This window comes from Podarcis gaigeae, assembly GCF_964106915.1.
Source record: "Podarcis gaigeae genome assembly, chromosome: 12".
Taxonomy (NCBI): Eukaryota; Metazoa; Chordata; class Lepidosauria; order Squamata; family Lacertidae; genus Podarcis; species Podarcis gaigeae.
The window spans coordinates 45,427,896-45,444,390 of NC_139688.1; the positions used below are offsets into that span (position 1 = coordinate 45,427,896).

A 16,495-nucleotide genomic window follows, 5' to 3' on the forward strand; every position below is an offset into this window, starting at 1 on the left:
AGCTGCCGCGTTCTGGATTAATTGCAGTTTCCAGGTCACCTTCAAAGGTAGCCCCACGTAGAGCGCATTGAAGTAGTCGAAGTGTCAAATACTTACTAAGGAATTATTTCTTTTTTGTCCTCTTGAGGATAGTAAACCCCCACTGCAACTTCAAGTAACTAACCTGTTTTCCTATAGCGAGAAGACCCTGCATCCTCCTCCTCCCAGATACTGCCTAAAAGGTGATAAAGGCAGCAAACCAGAGAGTCTCATCTGCTGCGGGGCTGCTCTCCCTCTGCCTTCTCTCTCTCTCTCTCTCTCTCTTCTCTCTCTCTCTTTGTGTGTCTCTTTTCCCCACTTCCTCTTGTCCTCGCCTTCTTTCCCTCCCGCCCGCCTCGAGTCCCGGCTTCCTCTCTCTTCCCTCCTCCCTTTCCTTTCCTTCCTTCTTCCTCCTTCCCCGCCAACCCATCCGCCAGGCGTGAGCCAAAGATGGCAGGCTGGCAGAACTACGTGGATAACCTGGTGTGTAATGGCTGCTGCCAGGAGGCCGCCATTGTCCCTGTAGAAATAGATATGATTGTAGGAAAAGACCGCAAGGGTTTCTTCACCAATGGTCTAACTCTGGGTGCAAAGAAGTGCTCTGTGCTCAGAGATAGCCTCTATGTGGATGGTGACTGTACAATGGACATCAGGACAAAGAGCCAAGGTGGCGAGCCAACATATAATGTTGCTGTAGGCAGAGTTGGTCGAGTCTTGGTCTTTGTAATGGGCAAAGAAGGGGTCCATGGAGGCGGATTGAATAAGAAGGCATACTCAGTGTCAAAATACTTGAGAGACTCTGGGTTCTAGTTGCTAGGCAGACTGTTAAGTATCAGGGGAAATTGCTATTAAACTTCCCTGGCCTCAAGCTACATTGTGGAAACTTTATTAGCAATGTAGGGTGATGGGGTATGAACCTGTCTCTCCTTTGTATCCCTCTATTGGTGGGGAAAGGTGTTATTCTTTCTTTAATTCTGTTCATCCTTGTTTCCTTGTGTACCCCAGCATTGGTTATGGCCATGGGAAAGGGAAGGTGTCCATGGAGACAAGAAAGCTTATGAACTGGCTTTATAGTTGAGGAGGCCTGACGTCTAAGCAGCCTCTCCCCATCCACAGAGCAACTGTTTTCATCACCATCACTTGTGCTAAAAGTACTACCAGCCTACAGATGGCGGTTTTATTTGCACATTTCCCTATTGTCATGGCTCCAGTTACCCTTTTTGCTTGTATGTAATCATTGTTGCACCTATGTTCTGCATCTGGCACCATCTTTTGCAACACAAAAGACGATATGCATGATACGTTGAAGCCTTGGGAGGCAATCATGCCAAGTCCAGGTGTTACCTGTCTTAGCAATTGGTGTGGCATTGAGAACCAAACCAATTTAAATTAAACTAGATAAGGTGGCGATTGTACAATCCAGATTGATCAATGCCTCCTCATTACACAGCTCATTAGTCTTCCTTTTGTAGAGCATGGTTTCCTCCCCCTTTAATCCACTCTTCTTTTTTGTTTGCTTCCATCTCTATCTATCTATATATATACATTTTTAAATAAATTGCCTGGTTTGTTTAACCAATTTGCTGCTTGAAAACTGTCACAAGTGTTGCTTTAGCTTTTTGCTGCTCTTCTGTGTAGACTTGCAAAACTGTTCATGGTGTCTGAAGCGCATCCTGCTTTTAAAAGGGTAACTGCAAAACGACGAAAAGGTGCCGGTGCTCTTCTCCCCTCCCCTTCACTACCATCCCCATCTTGAATGAATCCCCAGGGACATTCCATCACCGCAATAGAATCAGGCACGTAATTTTGTTTTTGCCAGCTCCTGTTCTGTAGTTGAAATGTAAAAAGGCTGCCATCGTGGACTTTAGATATCCCAGTGTAACCATCTGGAGTGTGTCCAGTTTCATTTTTTCATAGGACCAATCTGATTTGCAGCCTGGGTTTTTATATGAAATTGCATTGTCATTGTCAACAAACTACCACCTCCAGCTATACACCTATAGCCTAGTCTGAGATCAGTCTGTCAGATCATTAACTGAGAAATAAGATTTGCTGCTCTGATATCAGTGTATGTTTTTGAAGGTTGGTAGTTGTAAGATAAAAGGGTCAAAACGGATACTGTTTCAAATCTAATCTTCATCTGGCCTGTTATGCCCTTGCTGCAGAAATTGTGAACTGCCTTGTGCACTAGTCATCCGAAACACGTGTAACCAAATTGTCAGTTTGAGCACATTACTAACTTGTATGTCCATTTAAAAGAGAACTGCAGAACTCTGTATACAAAAGAGAAAATGGAAGATGGTCTTGGTTGGAATAACTGAGTTGGCTGTCTTGTGATGAACTTTTTATGTATTCTGTGCCATACTAATGTTTTAAAAAAATGAACTGTTGCTATTGTGAGATGGATTTTAACTGACAAGAAAGATTTCTTCTGAATGGCACTACTTTAGGGACACTAGTATTTGCTTCTATTGTTCGGGCCTTTGTGGATAATGTACAGACTTAAAACAAATTCTTGTTGCTGATTTGTCCATTTATTTCCCTGCACTTTGTTACATCTGGGATACAGTCTAACTCGTCTGATTTAATATGCATGTCAAAAAATGCCATAACTATTTAACACCTTGTTTACAGACAGATGAAATAAATTTATTCCAACCAGAAAAAAAGAAAAAAAGAAGGCAAACCAGGCAAACGCGTCTAGAGAGTTAAGTCCCACAATTCAGACCACCACAGGAAAGGCCCTCTGCTCCAGCAGCACCCACTTAACCTCTGAAGGTAGGGGCACATGGAGAAGATCTTAACTTACAGGCAAGTTCATGTGGGAACAGACAATTCTGTCCCAAGTGCAGAAGTAGACCACAACAGATGATCATCTGCAAAATCTAAGGGCTGTGTCACATCTATTCTCAAAGCTGGCAAATTCAGCATTTACACCTCCAAAACAGCAGCTTGCCCACTGCTTTGAGGAAAACGGTTTCTTGTGTGAGCTTTTCTGAGGTTGAATTTGCAAATTAGCTGGGACACTGCAGCTCATGACACTTCGCCAAGATACCCTGACCAAGGACAAACCTGTCCGCAAATCTGAAGCAAATCAATAGGCTGAAAGAGGAAATTCAGATAGAAAAATATTATTTTGAATAAATACAAGCCCAAGCTTTCTTGACTGTGGCTTCTTCAACTTGATGCTTAAGGACATTAGATGTATTGATAAAGTGGTGAAAATGACAGACAGGATCTAAAGAACTGTGAAACTAGCTCCATGAGCCAAAGGGACCTTCAGATTCCTTCTTCCCCTGTAGATCTGGTGCTGCATAGTAAGTTGCCTTTTAAAATGAGGGCGCTTCAAATAAGTTTCTGATATGGCACAGTGGTCCGTTAGTCAAGGGAAACATTTTGCTGGGCTAGAACATGCCCTCTGCATGAACCTAAGTAGGTCCATGTCTTGAATGCTGTTTCACTTCAATAATTTAGTTGCCGGGTGGCACACTACAAACATATGTGAGAAATGAAATACAAAATAAAAATAAAAGTAGTTAAGGAATGTCGGCACGTTCTACTACTGAAACCATGCCAATATCCTGACCTTCATACAAGCCTGGTTTATTTGCACGAGGAAAACATTTTCTACAAAGTTAATCCAGTTTAAACCACAACGCTTCATTTTGCAACCTTAAACAACCACCGCTCCTATTCCCAGATTTCCACACAGGGCTCAATGATTGTCTTGTCGCAGAAAGGAAGTGACAGAATCCAGCATGCTTTGCTAGCCAAGCATTACTGTGAATGGAGATAGCGATTTCGAGAGACAGTGAATTGAAGATCTGGCCGCAGTCGTCTTTAGTGTCTGCACAGGAACAAAGCTGAAACTGGCACTGGTATAAAATGCGGCACGGTGGAGGCAGCACATTTCAAATTCTACTTTGATGACAGAATTTTACAGCTGACTGACATGGAGAAACACGAAACCTTTTGAATACAGCACAGCATTATTTTAAAGAGCATTTCCATTCAGTTTGCTTTCTGGCTTATATAAAGGAGAAAGGCAGGGTGGGGTAGAACAGAAGTCATCTCCTGCCCATGAGGACATTAGAGGAGTAAGGGACATAATATATGGAAATTCAGGTTTCATAATTAAAAAAGCACAGTGATATAGCCAAATGCCTCCTGGACATTCAGTGTTATGAACCAGTCCATAAGGCTTTTCACAGAAGGATAATAAATTTGGCATCATGCTACTACCACATCCTGTGATGGTATATATGAGCACACTCCAGGAAAAACAGTAACCACCACATAGCACCCTTATGTCGTCACACAATGACACTGTGCAAAAAAATAACCTGAGGCATAACCTAGTAATTCAAGGGCCACGTTGTGAGTAATGTCAGCACAAAACCACATCCCTCATATTGTAGAGTCAGGTGTAAGAATGCAATTTAAAAATAAAACTAAATAAATAGAACAGTAGAACACACTAAGAGTGTGTGTGTGTGTGTGTGTGTGTGTGTGTGTGTAGAGCTGAGTCAGTGGGCAAAGTTGCTAAAATTATTTAGGAAGCTACCAACAACCGAAGACAGGATTTGAAGCTCCAATTTTATATCAGATCTGAGTAACTGCTCATAAGATCCAAATGGAACACGGTGGAACACAATTAATCCATGTAATAAATATTACTGAGGCACGAGTTTATTCACATTAATAAGTATACATCATTTTCCTTTGGCTGGGGAACACAGCCAAAGAGTGGGCATCCAATTAAATCCCTCATTGCATGCTAGCAGGAGAGTTTGCAAGAGGAAATGGGTCTCAAGTCCCAACAGCAACAACAGGTCCATAGAAAGGAAAACGGTTCCATGGTACAGAGGGTGGAGACAGCTCCTGGTGCTGGATTAACATTACTTTGAAGTGACATGGGATAATCTGAGTCACTTGCACTATGAGCAGTTAAACTATCAGAGTCACATATACTGCTGCAGATTAAAAACACCATGTTCGCCGCAACCATTGTTTATCGAGCTGCTCCTGACAGGTAGTTCATTCCGAAGATATCTCAGATGGGGCTTCGTTCCTCACGGTGGGTACATTTAATCTGCTTCTGCAAGTTTATCTTTAAAACAAAGTAGTGGGTTATAGTTCCTACGCTGGAGAGGAATACCAAGGGAAAGGGGAGGGAGCTACTGCACAATATTTCTAGGAAGTGTTCTGTACGCCAGCTGTTCCAAGAGCCCTTGGCAGATAATTGCAGAACGTTGCTACATTAGGTCAGCAGTAAAAACAGCTCTTTCCTTGTATAATTATTGCCTCTTGAACTTTGTATTGAGAAAAGATGGCACTCAAGCAATCAAAGGGGGGAAAAATATTATAGAAGAGAATTCGTCCACCCAGAGTTTTCTAAGCACACAACTGGAGAATTACATTGGCCCTTGACTTGCCAAGCACCAACATGAGATTGTAAATAAGATAGGCCATTTGAGGGTTTCTCTTGTTTTCTCAGCCTCCATGATATTAGGACCAATTCTAATAATCTGCTGCGGATGTAGTGTATCTTGATTTCGGTAAGGCTTCTGACAAAGGTCCTCTGTGATCTGTTTGCAGAAAAGCTGGCAAAATGTGGGCTGGATGAGGTTAACTGTTAGGCGGATTTGTAGCTGGTTGACCGGCTGAACTCAAAGAGTGCTTACAAACGGTTCCTCATCATCCTGGAAAAAAGGACAAGTGGGGTACCGTCGAGTTCTGTTCTGAGTGGGTCTGTTGCTGTTCCACGTCTTTATAAATGACCTGCCTGAAGGATCTGAGGGGATGCTCATCCAATTTGCATATGATCCCAAACTGGGAGAGGTAGCTAATGCCGCAGAAGACAGAATTGGGATTCAGGATGACCTTAACGGATTTGAAAGCTGCACCCAAACTAACAAAATGAATTTCAACAGGGTCTACACTTAGGCAGGAAGAACCAACTGCACAAATATACAATGGGGGGACACTTGTCTTGCCAGTAGTACATGTGAAAAGGATCTAGGGGTCTTAGTAGACCACAGGCTTAACATGAGTCAACAGTGTGATGCAGCAGCAACAACAACGGCCAACCTTCTGTATGTGAAGCAGTTGCTATACCACTGAGCTAAGATCCTTCCATGCAACATCAATTTTATGTAAGTTCCTTATTGTCTCAGGTCTTGGTTGTATTCAAACCAATGGCTAGCTGCCTGCCTTCTGAAAAGCACGATAGGAGACCAACAAGCTGCACTAGTACATTCATGCTGCTTACATGAACTGCCACAGACCCACCTGGGTTGGATCCCCAAGCTGGTAGAGTGGCAAACAAGAAAATAAAATAAACGCCCAAGGTATTATTTTTACTTGCAGAGGGATGAAAGCTACAACTGAAGCTATATAGCACTGTGTGGAATCTGCAGCCCTCCTTTTAATGAGCTGTTCGGTCTCATATCTCAAATCCTCATACTAGTCCATGATCTACATTTGCTTCCTATTGTCAAGAGTATACTAAATCCCGATTCAGATGGAACAGAGAAACAGACTTGGGTGTCATCTACATATCGATCATACCAAAACTCCTGAGGACAGTGCGCATTATGGGGAACATGACAACACCCTGACAAACAACACACCACAGTTTCCATGGTGCGGAACAGTGGCCTTTCATAATCACTTTCTGGAAGTTGTCCTGGAGATAGGATCAGAATTGCTGAAGTACTGTGCTCACTCCCCTGAGATGCTCCAGAAGGATACTGTGGTCAACAGTATCAAAAGCTGCTGAAAGTTCAAGCAAAACAACCAAGGTCACACTTACCACCGTATCTCTCCAAGCTGATGGCGTCAACTAGGGCAAAGAAGGCTTTATCAGTATTATGGCTAGTCCTGAAGCCACAGCAACATGAACCCAAGTACTTGGTTACCCAAGTAATCAATTTCTTCCAAGAATGCTGGAAGCTGGAGCCTGCCACTCTCTCAAGTACCTTGCCCCAAAGGGGCACAGGGAGGTCTTCTTAAGGAGTGGGCACGCCACTGCTTCCTTCTCCAGAACTTCTCCCTCCTCCAGTGAAGCAATAATCAGTCCTTGGCAGCACTTCAAGCAGCTTGTCCACATCCTCAGCCCACAATAATCCAGATTGCTCCGAGATAGATGGTGGTAGGGTGCAGTACCCACAGCCTAAACTCCACCAGGGAATGATCCATTCATCACAACGAACTCACAAAGGAGCCCCCGATATGCTCTGTGCCCCTCCCAAAAAAGGTCAAGTGTATGTCAGGCAGGGCTGGGGGATACCTGGTTTACAACATCTCAATATACTGATATCACAATATCTGAAATAAGGGTGGGGCTATGTAGAGGCAGGGACGCGGGTGGCACTGTGGGTAAAACCTCAGTGCCTAGGACTTGCCGATCGTATGGTTGGCGCTTCGAATCCCCGCGGCAGGGTGAGCTCCCGTCGTTCGGTCCCAGCTCCTGCCCACCTAGCAGTTCGAAAGCACCCCTAAGTGCAAGTAGATAAATAGGTACCGCTTTCTAGCAGGAAGGTAAACGGCGTTTCCGTGTGCAGGCTCGCCAGAGCAGCTTCGTCACGCTGGCCACGTGACCCGGAAGTGTCTCCGGACAGCGCTGGCCCCCGGCCTCTTAAGCGAGATGGGCGCGCAACCCCAGAGTCGGACATGACTGCCCCGTACGGGCAGGGGTACCTTTACCTTTATGTAGAGGCACTGGTTGGTTTCACGGTTTTCCCACATTGTGTTTGTTGCACAACACAATTAAGATTAGAGATATAATGCCAGGTCTAAAATTGTGAAACCAATATTACAATATGGGCTTGAAACATGTTTTGGATGATAGATTGCCCAGCCCTAATGTCAGGCCACATGTGTTGTGCCATTGATGGTGAAACTGCAGCTGCAAGGCTCCAATCTGGAACTTGTTCCAAATTTGGATCAGGGACCCATGCCAGCTTTCTGCTGAAAATCACTCCTCCCATTCTGGCTGCTCTTTGCCTGCAGAGATGTTGATTATAGTCGGCATCACTTTTAGGCAGGCATAGGCAAACTCAGCCCTCCAGATGTTTTTGGATTACAACACCCATCATCCCTAGCTAACAGGACCAGTGGTCAGGGATGATGGGAATTGTAGTCCCAAAACACCTGGAGTGCAGAGTTTGCCTATGCCTGCTTTTAGGGGTAAAAAGCAGCCAGGAGGGAGTGGTCTTTAGCAGGAAACAGGCAACTGACTATGGTTAACAATTCATCCATTAACACTTTTTTCTCCAAAGCAGAAGCAGCCAAATTAAAAATTTCTGTTTGACCCTTACCAAAAGAGCCATTGAGAGGAGCATGTACAGTTTAAAATCCTCGTAGCACTGTGATTCTACCTGCAATTTTGACATGCATTATTCTTGATCCAACACAATGCTGGGCATAACGAAACTACTGATCTATCTGCTGAAGCAACACATAATGGGGGGCAGAGGTTACATGACTGCCTCATCCTGTAGAATGTGACTAAGTACAGCAATAGAAATTAATACCATGCAAATCAGGCATACGACATCAAATATCACACAGGTATCTCACTGATTTCATTTCCCAGAACAAGAGACGTGACTATCTTATTGGGCATGTCCAACAGGGCAAGGTAGTTCAAACTAGTTTTTTGAAGTGGTGTGGCACCGTGGCAAAGCGACTATATATATAAAAAAATAATAAGAGGAGCACAACAGCGTCCTCCCCACTTGGGCTTTCCAGCAACGGATATCCAGGGGCATATCACATATATATTGGCATCATATAGATATAATGGTTAATAGCCACTGACAGCTTAATCCTCCATGAATTCACCTGACCCCTTTTAAAGCCATCCATATTGATAGTCATTACTACATATTTTGGTAATGAATTTCATATTTTAGGTACGAGCTGTGTGAAGTGCTTCTTTATATCTCTCCAAAGTCTTCCCAGATTCAGCTTGTTATGACTTGAACAGGACTCTACCACTTCACAGAAACTACTGCACATTTGCAAAGCTAAGCAGGGTCTTGTATGGCTTCAAATTGGATGGGGGACCATGTGTTGAGATTCCTGTATTGCAGGGAGCTGGACTAAATGACTGTCAGGATCCCTTCCAACTCTACAGTTCTATGAGAAGAAGAAAAACTTCTACCCACTAGTTCAAATCTCAAACCAGCTATGAACTTACAAGAAAGTCCATGTCCCTTTTTGCAATAAGCACATAAATCTTGCCTGCCTTGAAGGATTGTACAAATTACAGAAACAATGCATATGAAACAGCTTGAATCCCCTCAAATGCTATATCAAAACTAAGCATCAATTTGTTATTTTTGGTTTGCGTAGGTCAAGTGTGCACTTGGGAGACAACCATGATTTGTGGGAATTGTTTTGTGGCAGAACAGAGCATATACATCATGGAGAACAGACAAACTCAAGGAACTGAAATAACCAGGACAGCAGGTACTTAACACATAATGTGCATTGTGATCTAATTATACAAAGGCCAACAGTACAAGTGCTAGGAGAACAAATAAACTATTGTAATCTATACTTGGGATAAGCTAAGTAACAGAGGAAATAAATGTAAAGAATAAACTATTTTGCAATATATACATAAGAATAATTGAGGGTACACGGCAGGAAGCTTAGAGGGGCAAGGAGAATTTGAGAAAGCATAATACTGTGTATTTATTGAGTTGGGTTTGTATTTTGAAAAGATGGAAGGAATGGGAAAGTGGGGATTATAGCTCAGTGGTAAAGCACATCCTTTTCACACAGAAAGTTCTAAATACACCCCCTGCCATTTCTTCATAAAAGTATCTGATAGAAGATGACCTGAAGAGATGCAGGAGAACTGTTACCAGTCAGCCTAAGTATTATTATTATTATTATTATTATTATTATTATTATTATTATTATTATTATCTGCCTTTTTCCCTGACAGGAAATAAAATAAAAAGATAAAAACATAAAATTAAAAGGCAATTAAATAGAATAAATATTAAAGATCTATAAAGACATATGGATAATTACAATGAAAACAGCATGGCGCCTGTGTTTTCATTAAAAGTTCCCAAAAGCCTGTTGAAATAAGGTCTTCTTCACCTGCTGGTGGAAGGACAAGGAGGGAGCTAATAGACACAATTGATGTAGAAGATGGAGAAATATGTGAAACTAGAGAACAACATATCTAGGTAAGATAAATATACATCAGTGACTGAGAAGGGCAGAAGCAGTATGTCTATCAAAGGTGTTTATGTCTATCAAAGGAAGTACGAAATGGATAATACATTTACAATAAGATAAAAAGTGGGTGCAGACAAAGTTCAAAACATAAAGTCAGCTGAAGGTGGGGGCTCGAGTACATATGGAAGCCTGTGCTAAAACTGAGGCATTTTTTAGGTTGTCAAGTGTACTTGAATGATTTCTGGCGAAGCCATATGGGGAAACAGCAAAAAACCTGCTTTAGAGACAGCACAGTATATGGATATGCCAGCATCAATCATTGTGTATCAACACAGTTAGAATATTATACACACACATCTGAGTAAACATACACGGTGATTTTATTATAAAAGGGTTATGTGGGATGATTTATATGGGTTGAACCTGAGCCAGAACTCACCAAGATATTTAACCCCCCCCCCACATCCTCAAAATGTGAACCTCAACAAAAAAAGGGCCTGTCCAGACATTTTTTAAAATTGTGCAACCATGATGACTTGTGCCCATTATGGTATAAGGGCGCTTATACAAAACCCCTCTCTCGATACACTTCACACCAGCAAAGGTTTCCTTCTTGCTTTGATTCCTTAGTTTAGCAAACTGGTCCCCCAAACGCCAAGGCCTCACTAGGAGACGTCCGAAGGCAGCCCTGTTTAGGGAAGTTTTTAACGTTTGAAGTTTCATTGTGTTTTTCATATTCTTTTGGGTGCCACCCAGAGTGGCTGGGGAAACCCGGCCAGATGGGCAGAGTATAGATAATAAATTTATTATTATTATTATTATTATTATTATTATTATTATTATTGGAGTGCAAAGGCACCAGAAACACTTGTTATGCCTTTGATGTAAGGAACTCACATTTCTAGAGAAGCCTTTATGGGAAAACTGCCCAGCTGCTTGAGAGACAGCACAGATCTTGCTGGCCTGCCTGCCTATGTGGCAGCATCAAACTTCTCCCCATGGCTCCATCCCTAAATCAATGTTTTGGAGAGGGAACCACAGGGGAAGGTGGCTGGGTTTCAACACCCCTTTTTTAAACAAAGAGGGGGGGCACCTTTAAATCAGCCCCTTATTCCCAGCAATAAAATATAGGGCGACTCAAGGTGGGTCCTGAAGGATGCGATGGGGGGGACACTTCCTTGTGTTTACATGGGCTAACAAGAGCGCGCGGGGGGGGCGGTTACGTAAGGCGTCCTCCACTGCACTTGCACCTGCCTCACGCAGGTGCCCCCGCAGCACAAAACCGAGGCGCGTCTACATGCGTGTAGCGGTGTGTGTGTGTATGCGCGTTTGCGTGTGTGTCCCTCCGCCCGCCTGTTTGGCCGAACCGGCCTCCCCCCCCCTCCTTCCCCGCACTCACCCTTCGCCGGCCGACTCCGGGCTCTCGTCGTCGGCCATAGCGGCGCGGAGGTGGCGTCCGGGAGCCGGTCCTGGGGCAGCAGCAGCCGGGAGCGCGCCGACTGACAGAACGACGGCCGCGGCGGCGGCGGCCATCACGGGACCCGCCCGACGGGCCGTCGTCGCGTCAGCGCGTCGGCCCCGCCCTCCGCTCCGCCCGGCCATAGAGAGCGCGGCGGCCGGAGCGGCCGGGTGGAGGGCGCTCCCTTCGCGCCTGCGCACTCCCTCTCTCTCTGGGCGGAGAGGTCGTGGCTGTTGCCTTTCGCGGTTGCTGGGTGGGGATTACTTGCTCCCGGTTACACAACCTGGTGGGGTCTCCGCGGGGGTGGGGGGCGTGGAACGGCGGCCCTTGGCAAGCGCCACCCGTTCTGGAGCCGGTGTTGCGCTGCCGCCGACGGCTGCCTTTGCCCCGCTATGTAAGGTTTGGAGTTTGCTCTGAATTTGTTTTTCGGGGGTCAAGCCATTGCCGGATTTACGTATAAGCTAAGCAAGCTATATCTTAGAGCCCCACTCTCTTGGGGGCCCCCAAATAATTGAAAGGGGGGAAAGCCTGTATGTACATTTCCAAAATGTAAGATAAAAAACAAATAAAATAATTATTATGAATAAAGAATCGTTTTAAGTTAGAGCTTAATAATTTTTTCACTATTAATATACTTCTTAGTTGTATTTCAGTTCAACAATTACTTTGATAAAATACATATTTTGTTATGTGCAAATGGCTTTAGATATTTATTAGGTGCATAAATTACCACATAGCATACAGTGGTACCTCTGGATATGAACGGGATCTGTTCTGGAGCCCCGTTCACATCCTGAAGCAAACACAATCCGGGTCTGTGCGTGCGCGGGTCGCGATTCGCCGCTTCTGCGCATGCGTGAGTGACAAAACCTGGAAGTAACGCGTTCCGTTACTTCCGGGTCACCGCGGAGAGCAACCCGAAAACGCTTAACCTGAAGCAACTTCAACCTGAGGTATGACTGTATAGTCCACACAAAAAACAGTGACAATTTGTTGTTTGTTGACAAAGGACAGCTGGACATATAAAGGGCCCCATTACCTTCAGTAGCTTAGGGCCTCATCAAACCTAAATCCGGCCCTGCATCAGGCATTTGTTCTCTGTGCTCCCAGTGTGGAAGCTGAACGTGGGGCTGACTTCCACACAACTTACTCAGGATTGCACTTTCACTGCTGGGGTCGCTGCCTCTTTTGTGGACGCTGCGCTGCTAAACAACTGGGCAGAGGTTGAGATGCCCTGAGTGTGTTTGTTTTTGTTTTGTGGGGAGAAAAAAAAATAGAATTGTGGAGTTGGAAGGGTCATCTTTTTACCTTTACCATCTAGTCCAACCCCCTGCAATGCACAAACCTTTTTGCCCAACATTTAGCTCCAACCCTTGACCGCTAAGGCAGACCTTTCCAAACTTTTTCACGTTGGTGACACGCTTTTTAGATCTGCATCATTTCACAACGCAGTCATTCAGTTTTACTAGCAAACTGGAGGTTAAGCGAACCCCTTTCTGCCCTGGAGGATACATCGCACGACATATGTACACACTGCAGCTGACGCTGATGGGTCACGACACACAGCTTGGAAAGCTCTGCCTTGAAATTAAGAGTCTCCTGCTCTACTGACTGAGGAAGTTCATTTGGTGATCTTAATCCGGCCACACTATTTTCCTGCTTGATGGAGTTGCCAGCTTGTTTTAAAGGAGGGAAGCATGCCTGTTTCTCCGCACATGGAGAAAGGCAGGGGGATAAATACTGTAATCAGGTTATATAAAACATGGTGTTTATGTCCTCCTTGGTGGTTACTCATAAGCACCTGTTTGGCCACTGAGAACTAGATGCTGGACCAGGTGGTCTTTTCAGCAGGCCTCCTGTTTCCTCAAAGCTGCTTCTGGCTGAGAAAAGTTTTGCATATTGAATTCTGCATTGGATGACTTTAAAGGGGTGGAAGAGAGGGATATTGATGGCTAATAGCCATGATGCCTATGCTGTACCTCCACAGCAATGCTTTCAGGTACCAGATTCTGGAAGCCACAGGAGGAGAGGGTGCTCTTGTGCTCATGTTCTGCTTGCTACGTTCCCAACTAGGCATCTAGTTGATGGCTGCTATGAAAACAGGCTGCTAAGCCATTGGTCTGATCCGGAGTACTATTCTTATGTTCTGAATAACCTTTGTAATTACTTTCGGAACAGCATACTGATACAAAAGTTAAGCTGATGTTGCAGCCATAAGGTCTGTAAAGGTGTTGCCCAACTGCATTTTGGAGGGTTGTTTTTTCTTTCTTATGAACTACCTTTGCATTTTATGGGGTAAAGAAATTAGATTGGGACTGTGAATCAGAGGCAAGATAACAGGTTAGAAAGAAAGAAAGATAATAAAGGAAGAAGTTTAGGCAATGCACCTTTATCCTACACTGGCTCTCCACACCCATCACAAATTAATTGTGATTGCCTTTAAGTGCTCAAAAGCCTTGCCTGTCTTCCTTGATTTCTTAATACTGTATATCAATCTGCCTATGACCTTCACTCCTCCAACAAAACCATTTTCAGCTACCCAAAGGTCTCTCGCCCACAAACAATTTCATTTTTGATTACTGTCTGGAACTCTCACCCTGAACATAAGTGTGATATTGTTTCTATTCGTTCAAATCTTTCTCCATGTAAAATGTGGGCTTTCCAGTCTTTGCATACACACCATACATTTGAAGTACCGTATTTTTTGCTCTATAAGACTCACTTTTTCCCTCCTAAAAAGTAAAGGGAAATGTGTGTGCGTCTTACAGAGCGAATGCAGGCTGCACAGCTATCCCAGAAGCCAGAACAGCAAGAGGGGATTGCTGCTTTCACTGTGTAGCGATCCCCCTTGCTGTTCAGGCTTCTGAGATTCAGAATATTTTTTTCTTGTTTTCCTCCTCCAAAAACTAGGTGCGTCTTGTGGTCTGGTGCGTTTTATAGAGCGAAAAATACGGTATATACCTTCCTAAAAATAATCCAGGAAACTGGATCCTGGAAGACCTGCCTGCAGGCCTTATTCTATCTAGCCTGAGAGGGCGGGATCCTGGCTGACTCGAGCTACAAAAGCTGAGGCTGCTGAAGAGGCCAGAGACCATCTTGGTGTCAGGAGTGCGTGCAGGAGCCACGCCCTGTGACCTGTAGGGCTTCGCAGGACTGGGGCCTTCCTAAGTTGGTTCTGTAGAGGCAAGGCGCAGCCGCAACGGTGAGGCCGCTAGGTAACTCACTGCACCTGGTGTCAGAAGTTGAGAAGGGATATAAGGTCAGCATTTCCCTTTGGCTCTTTGCCACAGCAACTCATTTCTTGCCTTGCTGCGTTTGGCTTCTTGCTTCCTGATCCTCGGACCTTTGACTTTGTGACTCCTTGCTTCTTGACCCTTGGACCCTTGATTTCATGACTCCCTGCTTCCTGACCCTCGGACCCCTGGCTTCTGGACTCTCGTTCCTGCTCCAACCCTGCCATCTTGCCAGGACTTTGACCACCCGCAAACTGGACCGTGACACTTGGCTGTCTCTTAGTGCAGAACCAGGTCATCAAGTCTCAGCTTCCACAGCTTTGCCCACCATGACCATTCATGTTGCTGCCAGCAACATCAGCGAAAATAGAACCATAGAATTGTAGAGTTGGAAGGAATCCTGGGAATCATTCTAGTCCAATTCCCTGCAGTGCAGGAATATGCAATTCTCCTATACAGGGATCAAGACTGCAACCTTGGCATTATCAGCACAATGCTCTAACCCAGGGTTTCCCAACCTTTTTCTGACCACAGCCTCCTTCCAACCTTGTTTCCTTCCTGTGACCCCCCTTGGGCATAGACAAGGGGGTGCAGGGGGGCAGCTGTCCCCCCAAATAAGTAAAAATCAATACAAATCTGAGATTCTACGCCCATCCTCCACCCCCATCCTACCGGTAGAAAGTCAGCTATTTAAATGTTTTGTTTGCAAATAGAACATGTTTTATTTATCATTTTTATAATTTATCCAAAAGACAATTACATAAAATGATAGGAACAGAAGGAGAAAAACAGAGAATCATGGAGCTGGACCCAAGAGTCATCTTTGTAGTGAAACCCCTTGCAATGTAAGAAACTCTAAAACATTCACGACAGATGGCCATCCAGCCTCTTCTTAGAAACCTCCAAGGAAGGAGAGTCCCGAAAGTAAACAACACTTCTTTGACCCCAGTTATTTGCAGGGGCGCCGACTTATAAAAAATATTGGGGGGGCGGGGGCCCATACCGACTTATAAAAAATATTGGGGGGGCCCAAGACCTCCAAACCGCTGCTGCTGGGGGAACGAAAGGGGCGAGCCCTGGGCTGCCCCGACCTTAAGTGAACCTGTGAGGGCCCGCCCTTTGCGGCAGCCGATTGGCTGCCGCCGTGGGCGGTGAATATTAATGAGCTAGGGGGAATCCCCGCTTCTAGCGGGGCTGACGCCAGCCCCGCGAGATTGTTGATGGGTCGAGAGCCCGCAACCCCACCCCCTCTCTAGATCAGGAGTGGCTTTGTTTTAACTCATTACTGAATGTATTTTAAAAGGTAACTATCGTCAAACAAGGAAAATAAAAAATACCAACATAATTTTGTGATTTTACAAAGCATAATATAACTAATAATTTTCTTAAATTATTGGGGGGGCGGAGCCCCCCCCAAACGAATTTTTGAGGGGGCTTGGGCCCCCTCAGGCCCCATGGAGTCGGCGCCTATGGTTATTTGACACAGAGAGGGAAACCTCCTGTACAAAGCCTTAACTTCTCAGGATTGCAATACCTCAAGGACTGCCTCTCCCTATGTCAGTGTTGAGTATAAATGTTGGTC

The 16,495-nt window shown here is 44.7% G+C and overlaps 1 protein-coding gene, 1 long non-coding RNA gene and 1 pseudogene across 3 annotated transcripts in view; 1 reads left to right on the forward strand and 2 right to left on the reverse strand.

Annotated features, from left to right (window-relative positions):
- The window catches only part of ABHD5 (abhydrolase domain containing 5, lysophosphatidic acid acyltransferase), a 28,261-nt gene extending 16,444 nt beyond the window's left edge, over nt 1–11,817 (reverse strand). Inside the window, exon 1 of the mRNA XM_083706032.1 lies at nt 11,621–11,817. Coding sequence (XP_083562158.1) covers nt 11,621–11,754 — 134 coding nt within the window. The 5' untranslated portion in view covers nt 11,755–11,817. The remainder of the gene's footprint in view (nt 1–11,620) is intronic.
- On the forward strand, nt 469–1,454 carry LOC310828441 (profilin-2 pseudogene; annotated as a pseudogene). Its single transcript has one exon. The product of its transcript is annotated as a profilin-2 pseudogene (transcript).
- LOC310828471 lies at nt 2,361–7,202 on the reverse strand. The gene is made up of 2 exons (XR_014556936.1): nt 6,561–7,202; nt 2,361–5,128 (listed from the first exon to the last, which is right to left on the reverse strand). It is a non-coding gene; the product is annotated as an uncharacterized lncRNA (long non-coding RNA).
- Nucleotides 11,818–16,495: the final 4,678 nt, after the last annotated feature.